This window comes from Hylobates moloch, unplaced genomic scaffold (assembly GCF_009828535.3).
Source record: "Hylobates moloch isolate HMO894 unplaced genomic scaffold, HMol_V3 SCAFFOLD_7, whole genome shotgun sequence".
Taxonomy (NCBI): Eukaryota; Metazoa; Chordata; class Mammalia; order Primates; family Hylobatidae; genus Hylobates; species Hylobates moloch.
Window position 1 is genome coordinate 86,312,381 of NW_026652282.1, and position 12,253 is coordinate 86,324,633.

A 12,253-nucleotide genomic window follows, 5' to 3' on the forward strand; every position below is an offset into this window, starting at 1 on the left:
TTTTTTTTTTTTTTTTTTTTTTTTTTTTGAGATGTAATCTTACTCTGTCATCCACGCTGGAGTGCAGTGGTGCAATCTTGGCTCACTGCAACCTCTGCCTCCTGGGTTCAAGTGATGCTCCTGCCTCAGCCTCCCAAGTAGCTTGGACTACAGGCTCACGCCACCACACCTGGCTAATTTTTGTATTTTTAATAGAGACGGAGTTTCACCATATTGGCCAGACTGGTCTCGAACTCCTGACCTCGTGATCTGTCCACCTCAGCCTCCCAGAGTGCTGGGATTACAGGTGTGAGCCACTGTGCTCGGCTTTGTAAATTTTCATGTTACATTTTTCCTATCCCCATTTTTCTTTCCATTTTTGCTTATTTTCATCCACGCCTAGATTACAAGAGCTTCCTATCTAATTCCAATCTTTCCTCACTCTATTTTGTCCCCATAGTGCTTTTTAGCTGATCTTCCCTGAAGACCAGTTTCATCAAGTTACTTCTTAGAAAATGTTATCAGCCTACTTCTACATATCATATGACAGTTTCTGGTTCTTCTGTTGAGCTTTCAATTCCCTAGCACTGACTTTCTGTGTTAATCATATTGACATATTATTAAATGACATGATATCTAGAATATATGTCACCTCATACTATGTTTTTTTCCATCTATGACTTTACTAAATTATTCTCCTTACCTGAATGTCTTTTCCTTTTTCCCCTATCATTCTGAAACACTACCTTGTGAAATTAACCCAGGCACTTTAGCAACATGTGACATTCTCTGAGGGATTGTGCTGCTTTTTAAGAGTCCAAAACCATGGCAAGGGATGGAAAAAGAAAAGTACATCTCTTTATTGAGTGTTGCCTGTGTGCCAGGCATGTTACCACATTTAAACCACTCAACAATCCTTTGAGACTGATGATATTGACCACATTTTACTGCTAACTCTGAGGCTCAAAGAAACAAACTAACCTACACAAGGTCACACTGCTAGTGAGCAGTGGAGCTGGGATTTGAACTCTGGGATCTTTTTACTTATCCCTGAAAAAAAATGGCCAAGGTACCATTAATTACCTTTTTTACACCCCTCCCTCCCCAACAAATGCATAAAGAGAAGAAAAGGTACAAATTTAAGTGCCTAGCAGATATTCTCCAAGATTTAGGTGAATTTTTTTCTTATATTTTGAAAGTGTAGGTATTTCAAGAGTTCTTCCGTTTACCTCATTTATCAAAGGAACTTGATGTAGGGGAGGCCTTTTGTCTGATAAGAAGTATCTCTTTTTTTTTTTTAGGGGCCACAGGGAGACTTCTGATGTGATTTGAAGTCAAAGAGAAAATAGCAAAGCATTTTCTTTTTTGCAATTAAAGGCTGAAAAAGAGATGGTATTCATATGTGCATTCAGCAGTCATCCTTTCATAACACCACCTAGATAACAATTAGGGTCAAGGGTGAACAGTTCAAGCAGTGTTAGTTAATGAGATTTTATGTTTTGTTTTCTTTTGTTTTTTTGAGATGGTCACTCTGTCTCCCACGCTGGAGTGCAGTGGCACGACCTCGGCTCACTGCAACCTCCGCCTCCCGGGTTCAAACGATACTCCTACTTCAGCCTCCTGAGTAGCTGGGATTACAGGTGTGCACCACCACACCCAGCTAATTTTTGTATTTTTAGTAGAGACAGAGTTTTGCCATGTTGGCCAGGCTGGTCTCGAACTCCTGACCTCAGATGATCCACCCACCTCCGCCTCTCAAAATGCTGGGATTACGGGCATAAGCCACTGTGCCCAGCCGTTAATGAGATTTTAAAAGAAGTTATACAGATTGTTGGTAGTCACTTATGTACTTGGACTTGTCAATAACTGTCATAGTGAAAATGTGGTTTTTAAGAGTAGTAGCTACTTATGGGGATGTAGAAAGAATGGCCTCTCTCTTAGACAATTTCATTTTAAACATCGTAGTCATCTTTTGCATAGTGATTGACTCCTATCTTTGTGGTTTCATTTATTTCTTTGTGATTGATTCCCCAGTGCCTGCCTGCAGTCCATTGCAATTCTCCCAAACTTTAATCCTGCAGCTTCAACCCACTGCTAGATATTTCCATTGATGACCTGTCGTCTGAAACCTAGCATTCATCATGTGCTGTGTTGTGTAATTGTATGTCTGTGTTATTGTATTACTTTCCCAAGTAAAGTTTTTGTGTAGGGACTTAACACTGCTTTGAATCCCCTGTACCTATTATACTGCTATGTACAAAGTAGGAGTTGAAATACATGTGATCACAATAGTCTTCATGACTTCATGACTAAAGTAGCTCTTCGCTTTTTTAGTAACCGCAGAAGCCTAGAAATCAGAGTTCAGATACAGTTGCAAGCTCTATAGAACCAAAACACAGCAAAATACCTTGTAAAAATGAAGTCAGTATATTTGAAAATTGTCATGTGCTCCTTGTAGAAGAAAAGACTTTACCTTTTTGATGAATGACTTAAATATATTTATTTAAAATTAAATCCATTCTAACTTTTGGAGATAACGGATATATTTATAACCTTGGTCATGGCGGTGACCATGCATATACATGAGTATATGCATATGTGCAAAAATATACATAAATATATATAAAATTATAGCGTGTATTTTTGCTGTTTGTGTTAAATTGATTTTCTGTATGTTAGGCTTGCTTTTATTTCTCCTTTGTCTACACTTTGTCTTCTATGATTTTTTTCTAATTTTTCTCTTGTAATACTTCTGGTTCTTAAAGTGTTTTGCTTTATTTTAACAGCGTATTTAAAATTATTTTATTTATTTATTTTTTGAGACCAAGTCTTACTCTGTCGTCCAGGCTGGTATGCAGTGGCACAAACATGTCTCAATGCAGCCTCAACCTCCCAGGTTCAAGTGATCCTCCCACCTCAGACCACAGGCATGTGCCACCACACCCAACTAATTATTTTTCCTTTCTTTTTTTTTTTTTTTTTTTTTTAAATAGAGATGAGGTCTCGCTATGTTGGACAGGCTGCTCTCGAACTCCTGGGCCCAAGCGATCCTCCCGCCTCAGCCTTGCAAAGTGCTGGAATTACAGACATGATAATTTTTTTTTTTTTAGACGGGGTCTCGCCACATTGCCTAGGCTGGTCTTGAACTCCTGGGCTCAAGCAGTCCTCCTGCCTCTGCCTCACAAAGTGCTGAGATTACAGGCGTGAGCTACTCTGCCCGGCCTTAATTTATTTTCATTGTCTTGAGGTCACTAATACAGACTTGAGGACAAAGACCAAGATGTATTTGTCTTTATATTGACAGTATGTTTAGCACAATCTCTGGCAAAAAGCCAGTTAGTGGCACATCACTCAGGTCTCCCCAGATGGAGACCAGTGCTTCTTATTCATTACAGTGTGGAGGCCCTAGTCATATTCTCATTATACATTAAAAACTTTAATGATGATTGACTCTTTGGTTACCATTTTAATAAGTCTTGATTAGGAGTCTAAGCTTTTCAAAAACATCTTTCATTGAATAACTAACTATATGCAAAGAATATATATTTATATACTTATGTTGCTGCTTTGTATAAAATAGGCATGGATCAGAATTAATGTCCTCTGATTCTATATTTGCCATTAGTCTTTTTTTTTTTTTTTCTTTTGAGATGGAGTCTGACTGTCTCCCAGGCTGGAGTAGTGCAGTGGCACGATCTCGGCTCACTGCAACCTCTACCTCCCAGGTTCAAGCGATTCTCCTGCCTCAGCGTCCCGAGTAGCTACAGGCACACGCCACCACACCTGGCTAATTTTTGTATTTTTAGTAGAGACACGGTTTCACCATGTTGGCCAGGCTGGTCTCGAACTCCTGACCTCAGGGGATTCACCTGCCTCGGCCTCCCAAAGTGCTGGGATTACAGGCATGAGCCACCACGCCCGGCTGCCATTAGTCTTATATTAAAGGAAGCCCTCTTAGCACAGCCAGCAGCACGTCAGTCTCATAAAGTAACTTTTAATCAATGTGGAAAATATATTGTAGTATTTAAAATGTAGTCTGAAAAAATTTTGCTTTCCTTCCCCACACCCTCCTTATTTTTATAAAGTTACCAGGCAGTGACATTGCCAGTGGGAGTGATGTACTTTCTGATGTCATACCCAGTATTCCAAGTTCACCTTGCCTGCTTCCTAAAAAGAAAAACAAGCACCGGAATTTAGATGAACTCCCTTGGAGTGCAATGACAAATGATGAGCAGGTAAAGATCTTGACATTCTTAATTAAAAGCTTTTACGTGGAGACTAGGTAAAGCTCAGTTTATTGCCTGTTTAAAGCTACTGGGGAAATGTGGATTGCTTAGTAAATCTGAATTTGAGCTTTAACTGTTTTTCAGGGAGCAAATATAACCTTAAGTGCTTCTGCTTTGTAAACGCATTATAATTGACATAATAAAGGATCAGAAGTTTTAGCAATGATCTTATTTGTTGTAATTTTTTCATCACATAGGTGGAATATATTGAGTATCTGAGTCGGAAAGTGAGTACTGAGATGGGTCTTCGGGAGCAACTTGATATTATTAAGATCATTGATCCTTCTGCTCAAATCTCCCCTACAGACAGTGAGTTTATTATTGAACTTAACTGTCTCACAGATGAAAAACTGAAGCAGGTATGTAAAGAAAATACAGATTATTTACCTATTAAAAAACCACCATCTTATAAAATGTAGACTAAAATAATTATATGTAAATACATAGACAATTAAGGCCAAAATCACTGCTGCGAAAGGTAATATTAGAAAAAATGATGGCACATTGATTTAAGAGGTTTTATGTACATCTCATCTGCCAGTATCTTTCTGGGATCAATGTGAATCTAGAACCTGCTTTTCAATTGTATAGGATTTGAAATTTAATGTCACCACTTATGGAGTGGTTAGGTTAAGGTATAGATTTATTCTAACTCAGTTTACAGGAGACTAATTGACAATCAGAATACTAATTAATGAGAGCCATTCTTTGATAAATATCTGAGCTGAGGGATTTGAGTAGTTTTATGCAGTAATAATTGAGCCAGGCTAGGGTGAAACCTAGTGAATTTTCCCTCTGCTCTTCTGAAATACGCATCTCTGGTACTCTGGTATCTTCTTCTTCTTTTTTTTGAGACAGAGTCTCACTCTGGAGTGCAGTGGCACGATCTCGGCTCACTGCAACCTCCACTGCCTGGGTTCAAGCGATTCTCCTGCCTCAGCCTCCCAAGTAGCTGGGTTTACAGGCACCTGCCAATGCACCCGGCTAATTTTTGTATTTTTAGTAGAGATGGGGTTTCACCATCTTGACCAGGCTGGTCTTGAACTCCTGACCTCGTGATCCACCTGCCTTGGCCTCCCAAAGTGCTGGGATTACAGGCATGAGCCACTGCGCCTGGCCTCTGGTATCTTCTAAATACAATTTTTGCTGTTCTTTTTCTCTGGTACGTAGCTGAATGAATACGTACGTTCTTATGTTCTACTTTTGATTTGTTTCTTTGTTTTGCATTTATCATTATTTATGAAAAATTTCTCTCATTTCAGTATTTCTCCCAGCAGACATACTATAATTTTCTACATTCCAACAAATTTTTCATTAGTATGATAAATTGACGTCTTGCATTTGAAGACAGGTATCGTTGGCCCCTAGCTAAGATTTAGGAAACACCCTAATCTTAGATAAAATCAGCAGCTTAAATTGTCTTAAGTGGAGACCTTTAACAAATGCCTAATCTCATCTATTTTATTTCATTGTTAGTTTGTATTTTGAGTGCTATTTTTTTACAGTCCTAAATTTCTGAAGGCGAGTAGCCTTCCATTTACTGATTATATTTTATGTGCTTTTAAAATCCAGCTCTATAACATGTTTTCTAGAATTTTGAACATTGTCTATTTTCTAGTACTTATTTCTAAATTTAGCCTTTCTATTCTACCTTACGTATGCATCTGCAGCACTTTTGACAATCTTTTAGATTAAGTACAATATTATTTTTCCCCCAGCATTTTGAAGGTAGAACATCAAGGTGCAACACTAACCAGTTTGTGTTTGTGCATCCCAAGGTCAGAAAATATATCAAGGAGCAACACTAACCAGTTTGTGTTTGTGCATCCCAAGGTCAGAAACTATATCAAGGAACATAGCCCTCGCCAACGGCCTGCAAGAGAGGCCTGGAAGAGAAGCAACTTTAGTTGTGCAAGCACCAGTGGAGTGAGCGGTGCCAGTGCCAGCGCCAGCAGCAGCAGTGCCAGCATGGTCAGTTCTGCAAGCAGCAGTGGGTCCAGTGTTGGAAACTCTGCTTCAAACTCCAGTGCCAACATGAGTCGAGCACACAGTGACAGCAACCTGTCTGCAAGTGCAGCAGAGCGGATTCGGGATTCAAAAGTAAAACGTCTAATCAGTACAAAACTTTACCTTTCAATATTAACATTAGTACTCCTTCATATAAATTTCTTGAAGAGTTAAAATGATCCTGCTGTCTAGATGCCTGTGGGTTTTGGTCTTAATTAAACAAGCAGGATGCTCTGCTGTTGAACAAAGCACTCTAGGCTGAGTGCTTTGAAATGCTGTTTTGACCCACAACCATATTGCATTCAATCTTACCTGATTTTTGTGTATGTTTTAAGTAAGATAAATTGGTGGAAATAATAAGTTATTCTCAAGATTGCAATATTGACTGCAACTCACTACTGAGCGAATCTCACTACGTTGCTGATGTTGCTGTCTATTAGCTCCTAAGAATGTTGTGTATGTCTTTTGTGTGTGTTAAATGTTTTCTTAATGTTTTAATCTTAAATGTTTCTTCTTAGCTAATTTAAAAATCTAATACTTTCTATAATTTCTGTCTACTCTTTTCACAGTTGAGAAAGTTCTGTATAATATTGTTGGGCACTTAAAAAAAAAAGAAGGTATAAGTATATTTAAAATGGTCCTGTGGCTTAGCAGGGGAGTTTGATTCCTTGCAATGGCAAGAATCTGGAGCCAGTTTAAAGATGATAAGAGAATCTCTCTAACTCTTTAGTGACCCAGTGGTGACTTGAAGATACACAATGATTCTTTCCCTTGTTCTTAGGGAAGTAGCAGAAACATAGCCAGCTTTGTTAGTTGCTAAGGAATTTCTCTAGATATGTGGTCATTCCTTTTTAGTATCAGTTCACCAGTGACAAGGATGGGAGTACCCACTGAGTTTCTGATGGATTTTTAAGATGGTATTCGCCTACTACAAAAAAGGCATGATTTTTTTTACCTGCCATTGTAAGATTGCTAGTGTTTTTGGATGAAAGGCACCTGAGAATCATAAGTATTAGAGATTTGGGCAATGTTCTCCACATTTGTATTCAGTATTGTCCCCTAGTATTAACTGTGTGTTCACTATGCATTTGTACCAATGTACCTTAATGGAATTTAAAAAAGAAGTCTTTGAAGTGACTTATTATCTATCACTAGCCAAAATGATTGTCTCAACCCTTGCTAATCAGAAGAGTCACTGGTCAAATACCACAAAATTGGAATCTTAATCATTTTTAAGCCTAAGCCAGTGGCTCACTTATTGGAACAAGGATCATACTACAGAAGGATTTGAACAGCTCTTAAAGTTAGAAAATAGGGAATTTGATCCACAAAACATTTTGGGGTGGATATGCCAAAAACTAAACCAAACTGATTTAGAAATTTTTATTTTGACAGAAGCGATCCAAGCAGCGGAAGTTACAGCAGAAGGCCTTCCGCAAGAGGCAGCTGAAGGAGCAGAGGCAGGCCCGGAAGGAGAGGCTCAGTGGGCTCTTCCTTAATGAAGAGGTGCTGTCCTTGAAAGTGACTGAGGAAGACCATGAAGCAGATGTTGATGTTTTGATGTAATAAGGGTGAATTTATCAACATTCTTTGTGAGCATTAAAATACTCCATCCTTATTGGTTTACATGCATCTTGACCAAAATTTTGGTTAGGGCTGTGCTGATGTACCATTAATAATTTAAGCCAGTGGTTCTTGGCAGTTGGTCCCAAGACCTGCAGTTTCAGCATCACTTGAGAAGTTGTTAGGAATGCATACTACTGGGGCCTGCCCCTAGACGTAGTGAATCAGAAACCAACAGGGAAGTGCCTAGCATTGTTTTTTTAACAAGTGCTGGGTTATTCTGATGCACAGTCTAGTTTAAGAACCACTACTTTGGGTAAACATTTTGACTGTTTAAAGTTTATGATGATGAAAAAGTGTATGGGCTTCTTCAAAGACTAGTACTTACACAGTTTAGAAGATTTCAAGGTACTGCTGACAGTAGTTTATTATGTCAGTATACATACATGTGTAGAGATCATAATTTAGTTCCCTTCTTAATGTTACAATTTCTTAGTTTACTTTTCCTAAAGGGCCATAGCATAATTCTTGATTCCTGGTGGAAATCTTTTCTGAGGTGTGGGGGTGGGCAAGGTGTGGATCGCTGTTTACGATAGTGCCTTCATTAGTTTTAGTTCTGTTTTCATTCATTATTGACTCAAAGGTATTAGAACAGGCCCTCATCTTTTTCCTATTAGATTTATTTTTGTTTTTTACTTTATGTAAGTTAGAATCCTTTTTTAAGTGATGACTACTGATGAAATAATGTTACTAGTAGCTGAATTTTAGACTTGATGCTATGTTGATTAATATTTAAATGGTGAAAGTAATTAGGCAAAATAAGCAATTCTGCTTTTCTGTTGCTTTCAGAATTTTTAGGCTGTAAAATTGTCTCAGGCAGGAAGTCAGTCTATATCTCTCTCAAGTTCTTATTGTAGGTCATTTTTTTTTCAGCACAGCTCTAATTTTTAAATATTTGGTGTAACAGCTTCTGGCATGTGACCTAGTTACTGTTGAAAATTAACTGATGAAAACCCTTATAGATCTGCTAAATTTCTCTATAAATTGCTAGAAATATACAGAGCAATGAGATATAGAAAAACCTTAGCTTGTTGGTTATTAATAGAGCTCTAATTTTAACTGTGAAATCATGGAGTTTCTTTAAATGTTTTCCTAGAGTGTTATCATGAACATTAGAAATAGCGTTATTCCTTTTCTTCTACCACGTCTTGAACATTCACATGGGTTAAAGAAGATGGAAACTGATACTACTGACAATCAAGCTGCTTTCTGACTTTCATAATTTTCTTTATATTGTGGATAGCATTTTGAAGGTGACCGTGATTCTGTAGGAAGAGCTGTAATCAATATTTTTCAAACTCTAAGTGTACAGAGGTTAGTAAGATTTCTACCTTTTTTTTTTTACTTTTTGTTATATCAAGTAGCTTATTAAGAAGATTCATGACTTAAATTCTTAATTCTCAGTTGATACAAAGGCTTATAATCATGTGTTTTAAAATTTTGATTTCATTTTCGTTCCTTGAAGGTTAAAGAATGGAAACTGGGGATAAAAATCAATACATTGCAGCTTTGCCAAGGTCTGTGATATGGTTGTAACCTTTTAAAGACTACTAAAGTCATAATTTGAAATTTTTACTAAAATAAAACATATGTGTCTATGGTTTTCAGTTGGAGTAGTCTTTCTTACTTTCCCCCTCCCCCTCTTTGGTTCTCCTAACCAGCTTAGAGGACCCAAAGAGAGCTTGGGGATAGACACCAGAATACTCCGTGGAGGTGGAACAACTTAACCTCACTGTTTTCCCTTCCAAGTATAGGAAGAGCAAATAGAGCATAGTAACTGTATCTAAATTCTCTACCTGCTCTTAGCAAAAGCAAAATCCCAACAATGATTACCTGCCATCTTTACCTATTCTTCAAGGAAAACAGGCCACTTTTAGAGACCATAGAGCACCATTTATCTGTCAAGTACTTGGAAACTATTTACTTAACGGTCATCAGTAAAAGAAAACCCTAAACAGGGTCATGATGTAATTTAAGACCAATTCCCCTACTCTCCCAATAATCATATAGTCTTATTACTTTCAATTTAACTTGAGTCACTATTAAGTTTACCAAAGTGCCACAAAGTTGATTTTTAAAGTTTGTAAGGGTTTGAATGTTTATAGAAGTGCATCATGAAATTTTGTGTAAATCCAGATGAACTGTCATTATAGTACTATAAATTAGAGATAGTCCATAAAGTTGGGTTGAAGGAGATTGAAAATATTTCCTTTGATTAAAAGAAAATAATTAACTAACTTGGGCTTGCTTGTGATTGAAGAGGGAAATTAAATAGTCCTCTGTCCCCCCAAAAAAGAAACTAGCAGAAAAAGACATAAAAAGCTCTTTGGTCTCTGTTCATGTGCTGTACGTTTTTTCCGTTTTAATGTCTCGTGTAGATAATTCAAAGTTTGGACTATTTCTTTCTTGGAATAAGTAATAATTTATTCAATATAGTATATCTCTGAGTTCAATTTAAAACAATCCAACTCAGTAGTATTTATTTTTAAATACAAATCCTAACTAACCAATTAATTAATAAAAAGGCAAGACTTACTTGCTGTAGTATTGGTTCTCATCTGTAGAGAACTGACATTGGAGCACATTTTAAGTCTCCTCTTTGAAAATAAGCCTTGTTAACTGAGGGCGTAATAAATTTCCCACAGATTTATCCAGAAACATTTTATTAGAGATCTTATAGTAGTATCTCATTTCCTACCACAGCTTTCTAAAGGATGAGACTTGCATTTAACAAAATGACATATATAATATTTTTCTATAGTTTTGCAACTGAATTGAAGGTGATGTATTATAATGTGTAGTGAGGTATAAAGGGCTAGTTCATTCTCTCCCAACAAGAACTTAGAATAAAATAACACTTTTTTTCATGAGACTTAACCTCATTTTTGTTAGGCTATGGCAGTTTTGTCCAGTTCCTCTGTCCCTTGAGTGAATTAGATATTGCTGAATTAATCTCAGAAACTGACTTATAAAATAATGACTCATTATAGATTGGGTGAACTTCTCATTTTATTTAGCTTTTAAAAGTGCTAAATCCTCTCATAAAGGAAAAATTACAGGAAACTATAGCGGTATCCAGATTCTGATGAGCTTTAAAAATTATAAAATATAGCAAATGTCTTCATATTTTAGCCAGAAATGTTAGTACACAACCAATATAGAAGTCTTGTTTGTTTCTGGGTTCTCCAGCAGAGACTTTTTGTTTGCGGCTTAGTCTGTATAGCCTCATGTGCCTTAAAGGTGGTGAACTCTGTAGTTTTTGTCAGTATCAGGCTTTTCAAAACTCAGAAACAATCCAAATGTTGTAATTTGTTTTGCATAATGCCCATGGAATTGGATATCAGTAAGCAAAGCCATTAAATTGAACCAATCAATGCTAATAGAGTATAAAAACAAAAACCTTCAAATCTTAAGTTTCATTTGCGTAACTTTATTTTCGGCCTAGCTAGATCATTGAAGAGCCTTGAAAGTTATCTAAAGTATGGCTTAATGTATTTTTTTTCCTCTGAAAAAGATCATATGCCAGGATACTTCTTCAAACCAGATCACTTTTAATATCTAGAAAGATAATTTTCAAGGTACAGGCAAAAGCACTTCAAGGACAGAGATTATGTAGCAAGTTGATTCTCTAGGAATTCTTTGAATTCATTTGTGTAATAGCTGGAACACACTCCTTTCCTTTAACAAATGAACTTTTAGCACTTCTGTCTTCAAGAAAAACATTTGTTTGGAATTGGTGGAGGGTACTCGCAGTCCGTTTGTAGTTTGGGACAATTAATAGGAAAATCCCCAGTTGCATTCAAATAAGTGTTGATGTTGAGGGCACTGACTCATTCAACATGTCTGAACTAGAAGTAAATTTAATTCTGAAAGGACTATTAGGAAATAAGTATTTGTATACATATGTACTGTGGTAACTTTGGATTCATTTTAAGTCTGATAAAGTAAGATAAACTTTGTCTTAAAAATAAAATTATGCTAAGTAAATAAAAACTATCTGAGATATTTTAAGCTAGGCATCTTTGTTAGCATAGTATCCAGAACATAACTACTTATAATGCTTAGGTCTTATTTCTTTGGAAAATAAGTTACTTATTCCAAAAGCCTTAGAAGGAATTCTGAAAATTCTTCTAACTGGCCATTAAGAGTAAGGAAGTTGCATGATACTGCTGAAGATCTGAGTTGACTCACTGAAATTTTATTTTCTTATCTTTTTAACATTAAAATTATTTCTTTTTGGCTCTCCCTCTAGTTATTTTTTAAATTAAGGTAATTACTGTTTAACCTAGAGCATATAACGGCAAATGAAATTTTAATTTGACACTCATACCGAACTCAGAAAAACTTGTTTGATCTTC

General features: G+C 36.6%; 1 protein-coding gene across 2 annotated transcripts in view; it reads left to right on the forward strand.

The window, feature by feature from the left end:
• Positions 1-12,247, forward strand: part of FAM199X (family with sequence similarity 199, X-linked) — a 28,079-nt gene extending 15,832 nt beyond the window's left edge. Inside the window, exons 3-6 of one of the 2 annotated variants that reach the window (XM_032757404.2) lie at positions 4,065-4,214; positions 4,463-4,624; positions 6,099-6,365; positions 7,668-12,247. In XM_032757404.2, coding sequence (XP_032613295.1) covers positions 4,065-4,214; positions 4,463-4,624; positions 6,099-6,365; positions 7,668-7,838 — 750 coding nt within the window. In that variant the 3' untranslated portion in view covers positions 7,839-12,247. The remainder of the gene's footprint in view (positions 1-4,064; positions 4,215-4,462; positions 4,625-6,098; positions 6,366-7,667) is intronic. The other variant, XM_032757405.2, reaches the window with a different exon arrangement.
• Positions 12,248-12,253: the final 6 nt, after the last annotated feature.